This window comes from Lepidothrix coronata, unplaced genomic scaffold, assembly GCF_001604755.1.
Source record: "Lepidothrix coronata isolate B3197 unplaced genomic scaffold, Lepidothrix_coronata-1.0 Scaffold1, whole genome shotgun sequence".
Classification (NCBI taxonomy): Eukaryota; Metazoa; Chordata; class Aves; order Passeriformes; family Pipridae; genus Lepidothrix; species Lepidothrix coronata.
Genome location: NW_016690181.1, coordinates 1624249 through 1647143, shown reverse-complemented (window position 1 = coordinate 1647143; position 22895 = coordinate 1624249). Strand labels below are relative to the sequence as shown.

Genomic DNA, 22895 nt, shown 5'->3' with positions numbered 1-22895 from the left:
TAGGAGCAATAGTTAAACTGTAGCATCCTGATGGCACAGGTTTATCCTTGGAGATGACTCAAGTAAACTATATGGACATGGGAGAAGGAGAGGGGTGGGAGGAATTAATTTAATCACAACATAACAGTGAATGTTCTACTGATATAACTGGTTATTCTTAAGTAGTAGGTAGCATGATGTGGAAGACGTCCTTGGATTTTTTGGCACAAATAGCTACTATGCCTACAAGCCTTAAGTAGCAGGATTACAAAATTCAAGTGACCAAAAGATTATTTCCAGAAAGAAGCATACAAAACAAAATATCCAGTAGTTCAATATTAGTTTATTAAAGCAGCAATTTTTATCAACACTTTCTAAAAATGATTACAAAGCATATTAAAATATATTACAGTATCTGCAAAAGAATTTATTGTGTAATAAAAGTGCAATAATAATGAACTTACAACTTTGTTTGCCTAGCTGGACAAACCAAAGCACACTGCACAGACCAAGCCTTTCCTCAAAAATTACAGTGCCTTTGAAGTGAAAGCAGTATTTAACAACAATATTAGAAAAGGTGAGCATGTGAAATAGAAAATGAAGTTCATGTTCATTCTCTCAGTGCTAAGTTACACATACCCATCAAACCATACACTTCAAACTCTGCTTGAGGTCCAACAATTTAAAGAGCCACCAAAATGAGTGCACATAGTGAACAGAGGGAAGTGACAAAAAGAAGAGGGTGAATTTCAAGTGCTGGTGATGAACAATGCTGAAAGCCAGGGACCAAAATCCTGCTGCTTTGAGATCAGGTTCCACACAAATCCACACCATCCCCAACTAACAACTGGGACCTCACCCTGACTTAGAAATCTTTGTAAACTCACCAATTTCAAGCTGTCACAGCTTTAAAAGTCTCTTGGTGTCCTATACTGTCGTTATGAGCGGTAGTCCGTTTCAATCTACAACAAAAAACTCCTAGTTTTCCTGGGAACAGAACTGTTGAAACTATTGAACACTGAAAATTATAACTGTGTTGTGGAATAGTTGGAAGAAGAGGTAAAAGTAGCAGTTTCTACTTTGGCTTATGGCAGCAGACTACATCAGTGGGCAATGATTTCACAGGATGAATTACTGACAGTTTTGAATGATCTTGCAGAAAACTAAAATCCTAAGCATAAAATGGCCAACAAATCCAACATCCTCATCTCTCTTCAGCAAATATTAGTAACAAACTAAACACCACAAATTACCTTGTACTTCTGTTACCACTAACTACTTAGAGCATAACATCACGAGAGAAGGCAATTCTGCTCACTTCTCGTGCTTCTAACACAGATTCACTAACTCCACAGAACGTTATCCAAACAGCTGTGTGTGGTTGGTTTAGCTAACTGAATGGGCTTGGAGAATCCAAAAAGCCAGCCAGCCAGCAAGGCAAATGGGGTAGGCCCATAGATTTGCAAGGAGGTAGTGTGAAAAGAGATCCCTTCCCCTGAGCAACAGCAACCTATTATATGAGTTTAGTTGTACAAGAAAGTGCTGTTTAAAGTTCACATGAAATGTACTTTATTCCTATCAACTAAGTACAATGCTAGTTCACTACACCATATACCTAGAAATACATTCACATAGCTCTGCATGACAACTGTGAAACACTTCTATTCCTCCAGACAGCCAGAGAAAATCCACCTCTACTCCTATACATTCTTCATACTTTCCCCTTCCAAATTCTACAGGAAAACAAAGCAAAATATTACAACCTCAATCATCTAGGCAAAATATTTTAACTTACCAAATGATGTATTTCAATTTGTCTGCCTCAAGACCAAGTTAGCATACTGTCACAGAGACTGAGGAAAAGGCTGTGTTCTCCATTTTACTACCAATAAAACTAGAAAAATAAAACCACTGAAACTATTCTGCTCTTCTCACTGAAGGAAGGTATTTCTACCGGCATAGGATCACACAGCTCCAATGTGTTTGGAGCATCACCCCTGGAAGCTACACATGGTGGGAACTCAAACATGGGTTCATCCCTGTAACCCTGTACTGCTGCAAACCAAGGTACGGCAGTCACAAGATCAGCAACTTCCCAGATCCTCTCAGCTTTGCCTACACTACAGTAGTCACATACACAAACCTGCATTCTTTCTCCTGGTGGTCTCCTTATTAAGCTAGTCAACAGTACTAAGCTGGTGAACAGTGTATATACACTTGTTACCGACTGCAGACACTACCCACAAACACGCATACATTACTACTTCCGCTTTTTTTTTTCTTAACACCTGCAATATCTATAGACTACTTTTTGTTCAGTCAAAAATAAATTACATAGAAAACAGTTACTCTGCAGATGTACAGTCAGACAGGCAGACTCAGGGTCATGTTTTACAGCTCTGCTAAAGTGCACAGAGAGGCACTAAGGTTAATTTGGCTCCTAATTTAGATCTAAGAGAAATAAAGCTGGTATGCTTGAATGATAGGAAAACCACAAAAGAATAAAAAAAAAAATCAAGTCCTCAAGAACTATGCCAGGACATCCTTGATATAGGCCCAGAAGCCTGGCAAGGTAAAGGTGTTCTTCTGCCATTCCTTAAAATAGCTTCATTGTTTTCCCATGGTAGAGCCCTGGCAAAATTCATTTCACATCAGAACAGAACAGATGCAGAAGGATAAGAGGTCCAGAAATATCTGAAGTTATAATAAACCTGACTGACAACCTACAAATATATGATTTGAAAAAAGAAGCTGAGGCTTCTCTTAGATCACCTACAAATCTGAACACAGAAGTGTGACTAAAACCTTAACTGGGAGACAACATTCAAACTACTTCCCTCCCCACCCCTACTGCAAGTATGCTTTTTACATTGCTCTGTCTCAGAAGGCACTATTGCTGACACTACTGAGACTCAATGAAAAGTACAGTACCTTTGATGTACAGGGTATTTCATACTACAAATGGAATACAAGTCAATTCCTTCTCCTGGAGCAGAACTGACTGCCAAGTTTGATTTTTGAAAAGAACTGGCCCTCCCTGAAAGACTCAAGTTCACAGGGCCAAAAATTTGCATTCTTTTAAAGTACTGATAAAAATCAGTTTTAAGCAGATGATACGTTCAACTTTGACTGTGTTGTTAGAAAATTAATGTTTATTAAGCATCTGTTCCTTTCATGGATTGTTTTGAATAAACGAATAATATCTGGAGGGATTAGTCTGTCATTTATTACAGTCAATGTAATGATTCCTGTTAGCCTCCCCATCCTTCAAATTTGCCAGCACAGGAATGAAATCTCTTTTTTGTGGTTGTCAGCTACATATTGGCAAAAGAAATTGTTAAAAACTTTCTTAAATATATCATATATTGAAAAATACAGACATAACTGTATAATTACCTGTAAATAGAAATTAAATACCTTTGAAAATTTCCCAAGATAATTTGATGTGCTTTGAAGGGGCTGACCTTAAGCAATCCAAAAGTGAGACTTGATTTCAATGCAAACATGATTTTTTTTTTTAGCTTATACAAAACCATCCTACTTTCACTTTGAACCATTCAGGAATTTATTGTCTGCAGAGCAGCTAAACTGAAACCTCAAAGAAAATTCTTAGTCCCAGAAACAAATAAAATAAGATTCAGTTCTTATACTGATAATACTGAATATATAGTGCTGTGTAAAACTGAAGAAGCTGTTCTTCAGACAAAAAGACACACTGACAGACTGAAAGAATAATTTTAGTACACTGCAGTTCTAGATAGAGTCAGTAAAGTTTTAAAACAAATCTGCTCATATTCTGAGCACTTAAAAGATTCTCCCCATCACTCTTCTTTCTCTAGCCCCTATAATACAATAAAAAGAAAAAAAAAATTTCCTTTTATATCAGCCTTTCCTTAGATTGTAGAGATGCTGACACCCAATTGATGTCTAAAGTACATTTTTAGCATATAAATGTTCCTTGCATAGGCAGGTGAATTTAACATTTTGAGCTTCCTTGCACTATTTAGAATAGTTTGGAGAAACTTATGTTTGATAAGTATTTAGGACTGGTGAAGGTCAGCAATTTTTATACATGGTCTTTTCTGCTTTATGATTATAAAAGCAGCAAGACATGGACACAAGACTACAAAAACATTTTCACCATATGATAGAGCTATATAAGGCACTTGTGATAAGCATGTCTGAATGAAGATCAGCAGGGACAGCTACACGAATGTTTCCTTGCTACCATGCTTCTAATTTCAGTAGCTTGCATGAAATGTGCTGTGAGATTTAAGGATCTAAGTCTAATTTCAAATTTTGGTGGTTTTCACACATTTGTTGAGATATTTTCAAAACCCACATTCTTTTCCTTGTGTTGTTCATTCTGCTGTCTGGAAAGGTTTTCTGTGAGATGGTGGCACCAGGTGGGAAGGTAGCGTGCCAGGCAATTCATACCCATCCAGTTTAATCTTGATGAGATGTTTTGCTAATGCAAACTCTTCATCATCCAACATCCCATCGCCATCGCAGTCTGCAAGTTTCCAGATCTTCCCCAAGACACTATTGGGTAGTTTGGAAGTCACCATCTCCTTCTTCGCACTAATCCCAGATATTTTGCCGTTGATTGGTGACAGAGTGTAGAAAATCTCATCGTAAGCAGGTTTATCTTTGGCAACAACCCATTCGTCTTCATCAGCTCCTTCCTTAGCACCTTCTCCATATCCGTGGCCAAAAGGTCCTGCCATGGTGCCATCAAATGCTCCACCATGTACCATCTCTGTGGGCATATTGCTCTCCTCCTGTCTGATTAGGTTCATCAGAGAGGCAATTTTGTTGGCCAGCATGTTATCTACAGCTTCGATTAGCTTTGGTTTCAAAGAATGAAATTTAGTGAAGTCACAGTTCTCCAACAGCTCCTATGAATGACAGATTTCAGTGACAGCAGTTAGAAACATTTCCAATACATTGAAAAGTTAACAGATTATTTTAATTTGAAGCCCATTCTTTAATCTTTTGAAGTGTTTCCATAACTGAAACTTCTCTTGAAGGAGAAACAAAACTGACCCATGTGTACCATACATCCAATAGACTAATCAAACACACTAAGACAATTTTGCAACAGTGTGTGAGTTTGTCTATTAAATTACATTTACAATACAATTTTCAAAATGACAATGCATAAAACCACAGCAGTTGATAAATATTACCCAGCAACTTTCCACTTGGTGATTTTATTCCAAACATCAAAGAAAACATGCAAGTAAATCCTCAGTCCTGTTAGCACTTATGCAAGTGTTTAAAGTTAAAAATAAAAGCAAAAGTTTGCAGGATTGATCTGATTTTATGATTAAACTTCTTGTTTGTAGTTAGGTCAGGAAGAAGTGTCCTTTACCAATACGGAAAAACTGAGTTGGGATAACAGCAGCACTGTTGCTATAGTAGCGCTGCCAGAACTCATGAAGTCATACGGTCCCTGCAGAGTTTGTGGAGTTTCATCTTTTACATAAACTACTAACTGCAGTGAGATGTTTAACTAGGTGATACGTACTATTCCAACATAAGCCCAAGCGTGTTTTACACTGGAGTGTTGGGAAATTAAAAATGTTTTGGGCAATTATTAAACTATTTCTACATTGAAAATGCTTGCCAGGAAGAGAAAGTTACAGTGGAAACTGTTAGAAAAGACCCAAACACCACCACCAGCCCACACCCTTCCTTAAAATGGTGTTACACTGCTTTAACGAATCACATCTATCATCTCAGGGAGCTGCTCCCACACATATCAAAATGATAATGACATGAGCCCAACAAACCTGAAGCACAGGCTGAAAACTGTCAATCAACAACTATCACTCTGTTCAGGTGACATACACAGTCGCCTGATTTATACTGATCAGTATAAATTTATGTTGTGCAATAAATCTTATGAAGCAAAGGTCAAACTTCCTGTTTGTTTTGGCACAATTTTGTTTTCTCACAATTTTGCTTGTTATTACAGAAGTGACTGATCTCTCCTGCATATATTTGCTGCCATCTGCTGTTGAGGCTTAAGCAACACAAATTCTAAGTTTGAAAGAGTTTCATTCAAATTTTGTCTCAATGTACTAACTTCTCATTCTCCCATTTTGCATCACAAAGAAAAGCAGTAAGGGAAGACAGTCAACTTTTCCCAGAGAATCCCCTTTTGAAGTCTAATTCAAGAAACTCTTGCAACAACCCTGCCTGTGAAAACCTAGCTAAAATACATCTTGCACATCATCTATAATTTAGTGTTTCATGGCAATAGTTGATTCCCAAGTTAAATAGCTTAGTTCATGAAAGAAACTTGGGCATTGCCATAGACAAGGTAATCAGTCAATCATCATTCTTGATGATTTAGCTATGAAGTGTACCACATATACTATCAGAATGATACGCAGCATCACTCTGGAAAACATTCAACACACTCATGACTACTCCATGGTCAGACCAAACTGCAGGCTCCTGATGTCTTGTTCTTCTGCTTCCAAGTTGAATTATCTTCCAATTCAAAAGCCATTTAAGAAGTCTATGATCTGAGATCCAAAAATTGCAAACTGAGGCTTGCGGAATAAATTGGAAAGCATTGTTAACACATTAGCCGTTCTTCCCTAGGATACTCTCTAAACAGCTCATCTCAAATCAGAGGACAGAAAAAGGCAAGAAAGTGACAGAAAGCTGGTTATAAGCCTGCAGAAAGCTCAAAAGAGGAAGAGACAAAAGGTATTTAAAATTAACAGCAAGTATAAACCAAGAACTTCTATCTCCCTCCTTTGTAGAATACAAGCTTAACAGGACAGGAAAGAAGTGAAAGACCATTTTCAAAAGTGACACATTTTAAGTTGGACTTTTCTGGTAACACACTGCCTTTATTACTTACTGGCAAACAGTGCCAGTAAGAGCAGGAACAGAGTAGGGGAAAATGAACTTGTGACTAAGGATACATATTACAAAAATGATAGGATTACAAAAATTATATACATAACCACATTTAGGATGCAAAACAAGAACGAGCTTAACCTGCAAGTGTTCACTGCCATTTTATTTGCACAAGACCTTTAGTACTATCTGCCATAAGGGACTAAATGCTGACTAAAAGGACAGAAGGTCAGATTCCTTATGACAATTTCTGTAGTCCTTTATCAGTGAATGCACACTAAGCAAGTTATTGATCTTTTTTTTTGGATTCTGCACTGCTTCCAAGTCACTCTAATCCCATAACATACACATGACGCACTTCAACTGCTCTATTGCTGAAGACCCTGAGCTGTAACGCTGAGATACTCTGTCCTACCTTTTTCCAACTTGGCAATCCTGTTAGAAAGTTAGAGTACAATTCCACTGAAATATACTATCATCTTACCTGCATTTTCTTGACTTCAGGGAAGTCCCCTGCTGAGATATGGTATTCCCTTTGCAGCTGGATGTAGATCTCTGGCAATCTGTTGATCAGTTCCTTCTTCTTGTTCTCTTTTCCAAATACAGAGGGCATCTCTTTTTTCAGATAGCTGATGATATAAGCATGAACCTAAGAAGAAGCAAAGCTAAAATCAAGCCAACTGTTTACCTACACTTCACATTACTGCTGTTCACTCAGGTCACAAAAAGAAACAGAAATATGTTTCCCTAAATCAGCTCAAGGAGAAGAAATTATCACGTACTGTTCCTGGAACTTTGTGTTTAGATGAACTAGCTTTAGCTGCTTTCAGCATTCCCTGGAGGGCCAAAGAGAAAGGAAACCCATTTAAAAGAAATACAGATGCACAGTTGCAGTTTTAAGAACCATGGTACAGCATGGTACAACAGAGAGAGAAAAAGCAAGGCCCCAAACACCTGACACTATACATGGAGCTCCAGCCATATTGGTCCATCTGTCTCAATGGTAGAGATTTGTAGCTCATATGTCTCCCCAGCTGTTGTGCGAATCAATGGGATAATTCCAAAAGTAATCCAAGTATGCTAAATGGTAGGGCTATCTATTTGAAGTGGCATTGCAATCCTACCTATTTAGTCACAGAAAAGTGAGTACCTGTAGTCTATACACATGCAGCCACCTATGTAGATGACAGACCAGTCAGTATACTATAGGAACAGCATGCAATGGCTGCCTTGCAAAGCCTTAGGGTGAAAAGTAGAGCCTTTTCAGCATATAAGGAAATACATTAATTTAGGATAACAAGTCTTTAAACACATTGATACTGGCAGTGCTCTTAGAGCTTCCCATCTGCCATGATCGAGACAATCCAACATTACCATCCAAATATCCGTCCTGCCCATGCACCCTCCTACCTTTATCATTAACTATTCATCTCATCTCCCTTCCCATTCTCCCACAACTTTTCACCACCAAAAGGATCTACTTGGCCACACAGTGAGTGATCAGGTCCAGAACAGAAAGAGTGGTTGCATTTCTTAACTGAGGTGAGTTCACTTATCCAGCTCATTGTGTGGTCAGTTATACTTGTTTTGCACATAAGAGTGAAGGCACAAGAGCAGTCTTCTTTTAGAAGCAAAGCATGACTATCACAGCTTGATATTATCAAACTCCTTTCCTAAGCTCTGACCTGGCCAGGACCACTAAAGACAAATGACCTCCACAACAGGATGCCTTTACAGAACTCATGTCCTTCTCCATTTAAAAAGGATGCAGCTGTTCACAAAAAGAAGTTACTTAGAATTTTCACATGCACAGAAGAAAAATGTTAAAAAGAAAAGTGTCCAGCACACTGGTGAGCAATAAAAAGTTGACATTCTGAAGACGGGGAAGACAAACTACCCTTAAAAAGCATCAGTAAAACAAGTGACTGCTTAGATGTGGTGGAAGTATAATACTTAATACCTACCAAACCATGACGGAATGTGTATTATAGTATTCTATATAAACCTTACACAATCTGCACATGGCAATTCTCTCCCATTCATTTCCTTATTTATTTAGGAGGAAACTGGGGGAAAAAAATCTTTGGTTTTCAATAAAAATTATGTAAGCAGTTTCTATTTGCACACCCAAAATAAGCATAAAATCGTGAAATTTTCTAAGAGGATAGATATAATTATTTCTCCATAATGACAGAATGGATTCAATAAGGACATTTCTAAGTTTATAAATAATTGTAAGCAATTTTATGGACCTTATGTCTAAAATAATGCTTCTACCAAAACCAGAAAAGTATGTTTATAATTCACAAGCACTAACAGTTTCCCATGTGTATGCTAAGTGGTCTAAGGTCTGCCAGTATGCACATGTGTTTCTTGTAGATAAGAACAGTTCCCATCTTCAAAATGGAATAGTGAGTCACAAGACTTAAAAAAGGAAAAAAAAAAAGGCAAAAAGCCTAATGCTCAAATTTGACAGCACATTAAGAGTTTGCTTTTGTTTCTAGTCACTGTACAAGTTTTAGAAGAGATTAAGAACAGGGTAGCACAGAAATAGGGCAAAAAAAGCCATCCATGCAATGCTGTAAAAAAGATTTCTGAGTGTCTGTACTTTGAGTTCGGTTTCGAAGACATCACTGGAAGGATTACATTGCTGCTTTCCTGCAGATAAACAGTTTATTCCCCTTCTGCAGCTGTCTAATTAGCATTTCCCTACGAGCATTGCATTTTGTATTCATGTTTATCCATTTTTATTTTACATTTCATAGAAACACTAAAAATTATTCAATTGATGCTCTTTCAATGCCAAAACAATTGTAACAACTGAAAACAAAAAGCTGCCAACAACAGGCACAAAACAAATTGAGATCAGAGCAACTTTTAAGACAACGTCATTGTGATTTTAAACGGAATTTTCAAAGAAGCATCTTCTACTAGGTGCCCCTATAGTACAAGCCACAAAAAGAAAAAAAAAAGTGTATCATCATATTCAGAAAGTTAAATAAGCCAACATAGGAAATGGTGCATATCACAAAACAACTATTTATATATCAATGTAATTGCAAGCCCTCTTCGTTTTTGCTTAGAATTCCACATGGAAATATGTTCTAAGACAACTGCATTAACTCAAACTCACATTCTGTTTGATAACTGCACAGAAAATTGGAATTCCTGTTTGCTACCAACAGGTTTCTCCCTAAGTATTTCTGAAGTTAGTTTTCCTTTGTTTCCATTTTTCCAAATGACAAATTTTGTTTTTTGAGCTTTTCAAAACAACAAACAGCTTGGCAGTTCTTTTAACTATTATCCTAAGAGCAGCTACAGTATTACAAAAACTCACTGCAGAATCAGAGAAACAGGCTGCAACCAAAGCTCATTCTAAGTCACGCTGTGAAAAGAAAGGACAGATGAAGCTAGCATTGCTAGGCAGGGAGTCTGAAGGCTAGTGTAAAATATAACCTGAAGGTATTAACATATAGGTAATTAAAACTTGGTGGCAATTCACAAAACTTAAGTGACATCCACTCATTCAAAGACAACTAGAGAGCTATCAAAAAAATTAAACAAGTTGTCAACAGTCAGCTGTAGAGAGTCACAGTGTTGTCACACACAACCTGCTCACACACACTAGTTAGTGACTGTAAGTTGCAGACAGTGCGTGTATTCCTCCAGAGCCAAAACCAAGGGGAATGGTGACAGGGGCTGCCTACACTGAGGTATATAACTCATGTTCTTGGATAATGAGAGACTGGCTTTTCTGCATATAGTGACACAAAATCTGTATCACTCAATACCTTCCCAAGCGGGAAGGAAGATACAATCTGAAAGGCTCAAAAGTTTCAATCTAACAACACAGAAGCACACCTCCGTCAGCATCTGTGCTTCACCAAAAGTGAGACTTTTAATCACTTTTGTTCCAGTGTATAACATAAATGGATTAGTCAAAGTGTTTTTCTACAGCAGCTGACTGACAGTATGCATTAAGGCATTAATATACAAAAAAGCATATGGCTTGTTGAATGTGAATAGTTTTGGTTGTGGTTTTTTACCACCTCCTCCCCTTTTTTTTTTTAGAGTTCTCTACTTTGTCAAAAAACTAAAGTGGTTTATCTCCAAAAAGTAACATTAAGATCAACATGCTGCACAGTGTAAAAAAAAAAAAAATCCACTCCCCTACCAAGCAAACAATACCTTTAATGGCCTAAAAAGCATCAAATTCCTTCTCCAAAGTAGGGAGGTATCCCAGTACGAGTCTCTGTTTCCTCCTACTTGATTCTATATTCTCAGTGGCTACCTCTTTCTTGAAAAAGTGACAATTCAATCCATAGTTACTAGAGAAAGATTAGGAAGGCTGAGAAAGGACACAATCAAAGAGCAGTACAGATTGCTCATTCAATTAATTTAGTTTTCTTTTCTTACCTTTGCAAGTCTTGCCCTTTTAATGAGATCATTGAGTTTCCTCACAGCAGCCTTCTGTGGGAGACTCTGGATATCCTTGAAAAGATCCTGTGCCTCAGCTTCAAAGAGTCTTCGATTCTCTGTGTTTCGGAGAGGGTGGGCCCAGAAGGAGCCAATGTAGACCCGCAGGACCTCTGGTGTGTCTATCACCTTTCCCAAAGACCACATGAGTGCACCGTAGACCCTCATCAGCTGCTGTGTGTCCACTTGGTCAGCCTTATTAAGGACCACTCGAATCTTGTCATCCTGACCCCGGAATGATTTAATGGCCTCTGAAAACTCATCAGATATATCCAGCTTATGGGCATCAAAAAGCAGGATGATGCGGTCGACCCTCTCAGCAAACCATTGCAGGACTTGGCAGAAGTCATAGCCTGAAGGAAGAAAACACTATTACAGTCCTACCATTCAGAAAAGCAAGAGAAGGTAGGGTTGGGGATAGAGAACAAGGTGATCATAGCCTCTACCCAGGGTAAAAGAGGAGATGGACCACCAGAAGGACAGTATCTGCAGACAATGAGATCAGGACAACTGTATCCTGCATTTCCTTAGACCAGTTCTTACTACTACCAGCTTTTGTTTTTATCACTGCCCTTCTTTTGACCTTGCCACCCATCTCTTATGTCACTATCTTTTGTGCTGCTGGGAGCTATTGTCTCATACCCACGTTTGCCTTCCCCCCGGAGTTCTGGCTCCAGCAGAGCACCCAAGCTACACAGGACTGTGAGCCTCTTATCACAATCTCTTTTCATCACTACTAATGTTGGCCACTTTGGTAGCACTTCTTATCAGAACTAAGAAGGAAAAAATGGTGCAGGTGCAGCACTCCAATGCAAGTCAGCAAACAGAAATATTAGGATTTTAAAAGCATGTCCAAACTCATCTCTCCTCGCATTACATCACTTGCTGCTATTTCTGCCACAGTAGACTCAAAAATACAATTTACATGCAACGTGATTGCACTGCTGATGGCCCTTGAGGACATGACAGATTATAGAACATGCGCAATGACCTCTCTGATCATCTAAAACAAGCTTTATCATGTTCTAAAGGAAAGCCTATTCACGGTACCTGTCTAAATGCTTTTATAAGTGCAGCTGGTACCTAATTCACACAACAAACAGTATCCAGGAACTCCTTATTCAAAAGTGACACATCTAATCTGCAGTCACCACCGGTGATGTGGCATTGGGCTTAGCATGGATGTGACTCATCCTGTATGAGTAAGGAACAGCAAAGTATAAGCTGGGAGCTGACATCCCTCCCCTTCTCTTCCTCTCAGAAACAAATCAGATCCAAAAGAGGGAGCAGTCAAAATTCAATGACTGGTGTAAAGTAATCCAAACAGAATCAACAGTTTTGCTCCCAGCAGTATATATTTAAATGCCAATAGCAAAGAAAGGTCAGTTACCAGGGTGTCTTTGGTCATTTCTCAAATGTGCAAGATAAACCTTTAAACTTCCAATCCCAGCAAAGAAAGCCTAATTAGACTACTCATATCTGACTCTTCATAAATCTGGTCCAGATACAAGCAAAAGACCCTTCACCACTCTTCATTCTCCCTAGCATCTTTCAAACAGTGAAAATAAATGGTGTAGGAGGAAACATCGTAAAGTCGCTTAGCTTTTCTTAAGAGTCATTATTTATTATATCCTCAAGCTGTTGGTCTTCAATAGGGAAGTCAAAAGCAAATCAGTTGTTTGTTTGGTTTTTTTTTTTTTTGCTTTCCAGTAGAACCTGACTAGGACCAACATCAAGAAAAGCAGACATATATGAATGCAGTAGAAAAAAATGACCTCCCCATTTGTCATGGAGCATACTTGTGCATGTTTAGCAAATCAGGAAATAACTCAGCCTTAAACCTTTCATTTAAAAATTACAAACAGCATATGAAATTAAATCCAGAAATTCTAGTTAATAGTAAGAAAATATCCCTAATTACCTGTATTTTCTGCCCTGCCCCCTCCCCACCCCCCCAAAAAAAAATTAAAAAAAAATCATAAAACTCCACTAAAAAAACAGACAGACACATCACACTGAAAGGAGGGGGCTACGTTAAATAGCTGATAGTGCTGCTCTGGGGCTTTCCTAAGTTCTTTCCTGTGACCAGTTCCTGAAGGGCTGAATGCAAGCTGAAAGTTGAGGGGGCAAGGAGGAAAGCTGCACAAAACATCTTTGGAAGAGAACTCTTCTCCCTTTATACTGTGCATCCATTCAGAACCAGTATGAGTAATTTATAAAAATTTAGCAGGAAATAAAGGGAGAAGTGAGATCCTCTATGTCACTTGCATGTCACAGTATAACTGCAACAGTGCAGTAATGCTGAGCTACGCAATGCTCTGTTATGCTTCACTCACATGAAACAAAATCCGGTTGAAATTAAACAAAATTGCAAATTGAAGCAAGTTACATTCTATGAAGTTTTACACAAATGGGTATGTGAGAAGGTGACTTAAAAGCCCAGTTACTTCAGTTCTCACGACCCATTTGATGGTCTGTGAACTAAAAAAAACAACTGTACAGGCAACAAGTGTATAAATAAACTAATTTACTTTAAATGTGGATTAAATATTAATGAAGCATTTGCTTTGAGAAAGAGAAGTCTTTTGAGGCTAAGAAAGACCTCAAAAAATCCGAAAAATCTGCTAATTTTAATGAAAATTTGTCATTAGAAGTGAATTTATCTATGGATTCAGTAGTTTTACATTAGAGTATATCTGAACTACAGAGAAGTACTATATGGTGAAGTATTTTCATACATTTGTGTGGATTGTGGCTTTCAAAGTTGAGCAGTACTAGGTCAACACTGATCAGATTGGAAAACTTGAGCAAAAAAGTTTTGGTGTTGATACTTTCGGCCTCTTTTTGCTCTAACTGTTGATATTTCTTCAAAGGATTGTTCCCAATGACTGATGTCAACAATTCCATCCAGACTGAGAACCTTTATGTCACCAGGTTCAATATCTACTTGTAAATGCATATCAGAAAGTGGCAAGTCACCCCTGTACCCAGCTAAGGGATAGAGGAAAGCAGTGATCCACCAGCAGCACTGTGGAGCTCTTGAACTCATCCCAAGCTGCAGGAGGGAGTGAGCTGGTGTTTCAGACAGAGGCATAACTGTTGGGCATCAGTAATGGGCTGAGCAGAGACCACAGAAGAGAACAAAATGAAACTACATGGAAGAGAAAAAAAACTCAGAGACAAACTGCATGTGGTTATCAGCTCTGGAAACACCGATGAATGATCATGAGCTACATGTCATCAGTACAGGGCAAAGTGTGCCCTGTGCACAGCAGCCACTAGCCATACTCAAAGATATAGCTTACAGTTGTGCAGTATGAGCATGGGTCAATTTTCTGTGCCAGTTAGTAATACAGATTTAAAAAATGCCCTAATATCATCTTCCAAAGCTATTGCAATTCAGAAAACGATTTGGGAGGCTTGATGGACTCCACCCATCCTCTTTTAGCACAGACAGGCAGGCGGAGTGTCCTGTTCTTCCACCCCTGGGGCTGGCACCATTGGCACAGCAGCAGAGAGGCATCTCTCAGGTGAGTGCTGCAATGAGGAGCCTCCAGGCTCAGAGAACATCACCCACCTACCAGATCAATCAGGCGTGGGCAGAGTGCAAGAGCAATCCCACCTGCCACTGCTGTCTTAGAACCACACAACCAAGGCTACAACACACAACTTGGACAAGAACAAGAGCAGCCTTTCTCCCCTACCCAATCTGCTGTTCTTCTAATGCCATAGATGAGAATCTAATTTCCCAGTCTTTCAAAGAGAGCTCAGTCACACATGGAAAGATGTACCCTTCTGCTATTTGGAGCAGAAACTTCCAGTTATATTAATGAAAACTTGTCTTAATCCAGCACTCCTGGATAACACACTTACTGCTCTCCTGTTGGCGGACTAATAAGGAGAATGTAGTGTCTCACTGCAAGGGAAAGCCTGACACAATGCTGCAACTATATATATCACCTTACTTAATCCATAAGTACATTTTCACAAGCAGATTGAACTGTGAAAATTATCTGTATTTAAGTAACTCCAGTTTTAGAAATGCACACTAACCAATATCCATTTTCCCCTGAGTTCTTTCCTCATACTTCTTGAAAGACTTGCTTTCTTGCCACTCAATCATAAACCAAATCCCCCTTGCCTTGCTAAAAGTGGTTCCTTCCTACATCCTGCCAGACACTCAATGTTCCTTCCAAATCTTGCAGACCATATGCACGTTTCTGTCTGACATAGACGTTGTGAACATCACCAGTGATGCTGCAGAAACAGCACAGGGAAAGGCATTGTCTGATCACAGGACAATTCTGGCATGTCTGCATATTCCCCTCCAGCCACTTGTACAGCCCCTGAAGTGACAGGCAGGAAGCTTCTGGCATATCCTCCTGCCGACAACAGAAGCAGGAAAGGTGTGTCATGAGACATCTTTGAATGCTGCACTATGTATATTTTTGACCCTTCAAGCAATCAGCTCCTTCATCCACAGCCTGGATGCTTTCCAGAGCTAAAAATAGAGCCATGCTGGGAAATGGTGCATGTCCTGTATTTTTACAAAGTCCCTTTACCGTTTTCCTGCATTTTAAAACAAAGTTAACATTTGATTCTCTCCTTGGTGTCAGAAGGCTTCACCTTGCTCCTAGTGATACCTGTCAAATTTAATCATTATGCAGGTATACATTAATTCATAGGGAAGCAATTAAACAGTTGCTCGTGAGAAGATGGGAAAAAACCCACCAACAACAAAGAGTTAAGGTTTTACACTGAGGCCCTGCAATCTTATTCTTCCATCAATGACTTTAAAACATCACCTATAAGAAAAGGTGCTGCTCACCAACGTTAGACACAAGCTAAATTTCTAGAAAGAAGAACCTTCATTGACAGAGATGCATTTAGGGACAGTAGAAAAGATCTTGTAGCATCCTGCTTACATATGCACACAGTGACTTAAAAAGTAATCAAAGCAACTCAAAGTTCAAAACATGGTAACGTAGACTTACAGCACAAATATGTTTAAGTCAGACTGACTCCTTCTGGAAACAGGTCACACAAGCCTTGCTGTGTGCAGCATCACAGGACAAATCAAGTTTGTACCCCAAAACCCACCTAATATGGAAACAGCATAAGCAGCCCAAGAATCATATTCAGGAAATATATCTGACTATGCAATATTTCAGCCAAAGATGAGCCTGGTATTGCCTAATCATGATAGCATGGAACAGCTGCATGCAATAAGTCCATAGTCCCCTGTAGGTAACTTTATGTATGCTGATGCCTAAATAAATGAAACCTTTAACCCACTCATAAAGTCTGGGGCACAGAGAGAACAATACTCTAAAGCAAACTCCCAAAACCTCCTATATGGTTCAACTGCACTGATTAAACCTAACAGCACACAGGAGAATCATGTTTGTGATAAAAGAACTATGACAAGTGATACATTCAAGACAATCTTTAACACGTAAAAAAATTCATGAAATGCAATCTAATCAAGTTCAAGCCTTCAAAACAGTTAAGAGTTTGAGGTCATCACTGAGCTATGTCAACTTAGGTGAAAGTCTACCATATCAAAGGGCAGGCCACCTAGGCCCTAACAATTGATAAGGTACATACCATCATGAAACAGAGCTTCTGAACAATAAGAGAAAAAGAGTCATATGCTTTGTCAAGTTACAAGAGCAATTCTAGATGGCAGTGAAGAGCCACAGTCCTTTAGGCAACACAGGACTCTGAGTTAAACATAACCTGGTGTGACACAACTGTCTTCTACATGGAAGTCTGAGACTTCCACAGGAATCCCTAATGGTGTTGAATTACACAACTGCTCACCTTTTCAGTGTCATATAATTATGATACTCTAGTTTTTTGCTTATTTCATATTCACTTCCATAATGTTATGAAAGTGGCAACAGAGACTTGAATGTTGCCAAGCATCGTTTTCTCAATTTAACAAGCAGAGAGGGAGTAAGATGCACCTAGTTTTTATTTGAGGAGGTAACAGGGAGCTGGAATCCACAATGGAGAAGTAGAAGTTGGAGATTTAAGACCATCTTTGATTTTATCAGACTCTGTAAACTGAGACTTACACATTTATGGTAAGATTTTTTCAGGATTAAAGATCATTAGTTATACCACCTATTTCTGTCTAGAAATAAGAGTCCAACATGCAGTATTTGTTTTATTTCTGGTTTCACAACATTCAAGCCTTTGCTTGCACAGACACAGAGCACTCACACTGGTCACCTCTACTAGTCCACCAACAGATTGAAAAGGAAAGCACAGTGCTCTCCTCATGATAAATGCTTTACCTGACTGTATGAGTAATAGAGGACAAAATTTCACAGAACAAAGAATCCAGAAACATCTAGTAGACTAGATTACTAAGCAAGTATAATTTAGATTACAGTCCTAAGAAGTTAGTCCCTCATTCTGTCAGTGTAATGTAAAGACAAGACTATTGTTGCACAGCTGCCATATACTGTGCTGACACTAGAATTTCCTCAAAAAATCCCAAGTGTGATATGCTAAAGAACTGTTTATTTCCTCTCACACAGACACGAAACACAAGTTTCCATTTCTTAAGCAAAAGTCTGAGAACAGAGGGCATAAGCCACACCCTGGATCACTACCATTTACAACTCCGCAGAAAACTGACATGCACTTAAATGCAGCTGAAGAAAGCAAGGAAGAAAGTTGTTTACATTATGCTGCTTTTGTTTAAATAGTTTCTCAAAGACAGGCTAATTTCTTAAACAGCTTGTTAAACAGCATACAGTTCTTTGCAGAATTTTCATATTATTAAAAATATTCTCATTCCCTCTTCCCCCAGGAAGTCTTTTGACTGGAAATTATACTATGGCATGACTGAGCAACCTTAAGAAGCAACACTAGCAGCTTTGCCTGCTACAAAACCACCTTATTTATGGTCCAACCCCCTCAATTTTTAGACATGACCAACCTATAGCTATTACGAAACATATCTTCATTCCTGAATTTCAGTAGCGTATATAAGAGTCTATTTATCTTAACGTTGTCAAAAGCAATTAAAATCATGAAAATAAGGCTTTTTCTCAGGAGTGTCAAAGCACTAATTAGACAACAGACTGTGTAATTGTAGCCACTGCAGCAACAGGAGCAGATGACAGAAATCCCAACCCCCACCAGTCTTCAAGAGACAAAATTCCAAATCCTACATCCAGCCTTAAAACATGGGTTTAACAGGGCTTGCAGTATGAAACTTTGGGACACACCACCAGTCAGTACTACTAAAACCACTCCCAACAGATTACAATGCTAACTTGTTCAATAGAGCAAAAAAAAGTTAGTGAGATTGGTTATTGTCAAGCCCTGCAACTTACCTCTACTGATGCGCTGCTTCTCTCCAGAGAGAATGCCAGGGCTGTCGATGATACTGATGCTCTTCAGTACCTGGTTAGGTAACTGAGAACACATGAACCTGCAGGAAAGAAGGAAGAAAAAAAAACATTAACAATAGCTCTAGCTCTTATACAGATTGTTGCTTGAGAGCTCCCCATTACGTATCTGATTTTAGAAAGACTCAAGTGAGATTTTAAAAAGTTTCTGAAGCCCTGATGAACCCTTATATTATTTGGCAACTATACATGTTTAAGAAAAAATATAAAGAGAGCTTCTTAAAAAAGAAAACACAGGAAAACCTTGGAAAACTGTATGTGTAAGTGCTGATAAAACTCCATATTTTGCAAGAGCTGATAACATGGGCCTTAAATGCAACATTAAAAAGACTCCATCAAACCACCATTTTTGCTAGGACCAAGATTAGCATACACAAAAGAAAACTGTTCATATACTCCAACTTATGCCCAAACTCAAAGACACTGAAAAGAAAAGGATAGCAGGAAGAAAGCCATACTAATGATATGTTTATGTTCCAGTCCCTGGCATATCTCCCTCTCACCTGATTCAGCAGCATTTGAGCAGTCCCCACTCCATAACCTGCTGCTCTCCTCAGGTGGGGCTTGTGGAAAAAACTGTATTTCTCCCACAAACCAAGCCAAAACTTTCGCACTGCTTGAATCAAGAGTTCAAATTACACACAGCATGCTCTAAACAATAACCTCCTGCCTCTGCAACAGGAGACAAATTCAATGGCAGTATTATCGAAAAATAAATAATTCACAAGGACTCAGAGCCCTGTAGAACACTTGGTGTGTTACATCTAAACTACTCTCATGCTTCTAGGATAGTTCATGACTGAAGAACTTCACCACCCCTCATCATAAACTGCCTTTAAGAGATTTGCATTAGAGTTTAATCTTCTTATCAGGGGCAGCTGAAGACTACTAACAAGCACACAGTGTTAACCTACTCTCCTCCTTTGAGGCTGCCCAGCCCGGGGTTAAGCTGCAGGCTCAGGCTGTAAGGACGCCTGCCCTGTGTCAACCCATGGCTTCAGAAGGTGTGCTGCCTCAAAAACAGCTTATCACAGATAGCAAGTCATAACTGTGCCAAGGTCAGACAAGAAGTCTGAGACCAAAGATAATCTGAGTTAGGAAGAGTTCAGGCAGGCAAATATCAGATATAGAATGTAAGCTATATCAAAATCCGGGTGCTACTTTATACGATACAAACAATTCAAAGGAAATTGGGAAAAAAAGTCCTTACACCTCACTTCATCTTGTTTTTTAGTGGACCTTGTAGTAACGAGCCTGTAACAAAAGCACCCAGCGTCCCTTTCTGGGTACAACAGACACTGCAGCATCAGCTATGCCTCTCCCTGAAATCCAAGAGGGGATAAAGAAACAGCAGCCATCTGGGCCTGATAAAACCTTACAGTATGTAAACAGCAGCACCCTTCTTGGGTTTTGTTTGTTGGTTGGGAGGGGTTGTTTGTGTTTTTAGTGGGACACCAGTGTAGAAAATACCACACATCTGAAGAAAATTTTTTCACTAAGGTAATTTTCTACTAGCTTAAGAGATGCTTTTGAAAGAGCAACAAAGGAAATACATTTCATCATGTAAGCCATTACAAAAAGCATACATCACTAGTATGTACAGCATAAAGTAACTTTCATAAATTTTGAACTTTTCAGAGTGAATTTTCATGTATGTTTTTTCTTATCACTTTCATTCAATCTTAGACAGCCCAGCGCTTGTTCAGTATCACCGAGATGCTTCTAGACACATCATATGAGAAGACAGGCCCTGTTATGTTAGCTGAACAATACAGCAGTATCTTCATCAGAAAACAGAGAACTACAGGCCTCAGAAATGTAGGCGCTGCTGTCTTTGCAGCAGTCGTTAGTGGTAATAGGATGAGAAAAGTACATGGGAAACACATACGAAATAGAAGAATAAACTCAAAATTAAGTGGCTGTAACTTTTCGAATATACCCAGATAAGCTCAAGATGACAGATAGGTTAAAAATCTTACCTCAAACTAACATTTCAGACAACTTAAAACTGTAATGCTAGTTGTATTTGAATATCTCTTTTCAACATTTTCTTAAAAGCCCACTTCATGCAGGTCACACAAGTGCTGCACCACTATCCACCTGAATGATAAACAGACTTTCACCAAAGAAAAGTGTTACAAAAACAGTTGTGTGAATGAGATGACTATAATGGCTTTTGACACATCATAAGAGAGCCGCGTCACGCATTTCTTCTCAGCAGCACTGATTTATTTACATAGGGTATAATGCAATATTCTTTCCTCACCTGCATCCAAGGGCACACTAGGTCCTGTCCCCCTTCCCTTCCCAACTTTTCTTAAAAGAATGCAGGAGAAATAAGAGACTAGTTTCTACACTCAGGAGTCTCAAAGGAACATCTCTCCCAAGCAGTGAGATACAGGGGGAAATAGGAAGCCGTCATGGAAAAAACTAGCAAGGTAACATCAATAAATTAATGTGGCTAATTACTAAGTACAAGCCTTGATTGTACTATTGTGTTCTTGTTTTGTTTTAGTTTCTCCATTACCTCAGTCCCTGTTTCCTGTCATTTGGATTATAACATTTGGATGAAAAGGGCACTTAACTTCATAGTCTAAGTATCCATAGTCTTAAGTTCTTCCATAAGGCAAAACACTAGGATTGGGAAATCATTTAAACATAAAGTGGGAGCAGGGAGGAGGAAGCAGAGGAAAGTCTATTAAGGCAGGAGTGAAAAATGTGATACTGAGTTTAAAGTACTGTCAGCATGGCAAATGAGAGAAGGTAAAGTAAAATATGTAGCATGACTGCAGGTAAGATCCAGGGGAAGTTACTCAAAGATACTGAAGCCTAAGACATTTTCAACTAGGGGAAATAATGAAGTGAAAGGAGTTCGCAAATTTTGAAAATCAGCAATGTGATCAGAGAGGCAGACTGAGGTGATGCTAGCATCTAGATCTTCAGTGCAAAACTAAGGAGCAAATGTGACTGTTGGGGAAGATAAGGCTGCTCACAGCACTTCAATATAACAATATCGCAGTCACAAATAATTTTGTCAGTTACTTTGAATGTACATCTTTTTAGGTAGCAAATAATCTTGCTTGCATAATATTCAGGACCTGATACAACTAGTTACAGAGATGATTTAGGCAAAAAGTTATGTCTATACCATTAATTCAAACAAACACATACCATTATCACATGTTCTGTGCAAATATTTGAATACTGTGCAAAATACAATTTAGAGTAATTAACTTTTGATAGAAAGAGCACAATGGTGGCAAAAGGGAGAAACACAGCAGTGATCTGGAGGACAGAACTTAGACAATAATCTAAAAATTATTATTTAAAATGGGACTTGGCTGCAGCTTCCCACAGCACATATTCTTATCTCAGCAAAGTGATAGCCAAGCCAACTATAAGCAGCTATAAACTTTCTTTGTTGAATAAGCACAGCAAAAGATAAAACTGTACATGATGAACTTTTAACACATATGCCAGCGTTTATCAGCCAAACAGGAAAGTTTATTGTTAAAAAGAACCAATTTAGATTAATTAGCTTGCGAAGTGAAGCCTCCATGTCAAGCTACCATCAAATACAGGAAGAAAACAAGGTGATTGCTCAGACAATGTGAACAAAGTTATTAATAACTTTAACTGGAAATATTTAGCACGCTACTTAAGTTTACTATGGCAATACTCACAGCCCCTGAACAACTCTTCCCTTTTTAGAAATACACAGTAGCCATCCAGAAGCTAACGCTATCTCTGTGCTCTATGGAACTATGGTCTGTGAAAACCAGCTAGTCAAAAATAAACAATTAAGAGCTTGAGTACATATTTTCTCCAGAAGGCACATTCAAATCTTCTCCATTCTTGCAGGCAGTTTTACATATCCCAGAAATTCACAATTTTAAAGAACTATACCAAGACATCCAGTGAGATCAATGGAAAGGAACAGGACAGCATCAAAAGGAAAATTTTTTTCCCCTTTTTTTGGATGGGAGTTTTTATTAATAGTACTAACTTACCAGTTTTATTGAGCAGAAGAATTTATGTCTTGAGTTCCAGTTGGTGTAATGCCTTACAAACAAGTCACCAGTGGAGCATTTCAGCCTTTTTCTGTGAACTGGTTTTAACAAGGATTTCCTGTTC

At 38.6% G+C, this 22895-nt stretch overlaps 1 protein-coding gene across 1 annotated transcript in view; it reads right to left on the bottom strand.

Annotated features, from left to right (window-relative positions):
* Window positions 1-302: 302 nt before the first annotated feature.
* The window catches only part of EHD4 (EH domain containing 4), a 30873-nt gene continuing 8280 nt past the window's right edge, over window positions 303-22895 (bottom strand). Inside the window, exons 3-6 of the mRNA XM_017812561.1 lie at window positions 18687-18784; window positions 11275-11687; window positions 7343-7507; window positions 303-4877 (exon numbers count right to left, since the gene is read on the bottom strand). Coding sequence (XP_017668050.1) covers window positions 4341-4877; window positions 7343-7507; window positions 11275-11687; window positions 18687-18784 — 1213 coding nt within the window. The 3' untranslated portion in view covers window positions 303-4340. The remainder of the gene's footprint in view (window positions 4878-7342; window positions 7508-11274; window positions 11688-18686; window positions 18785-22895) is intronic.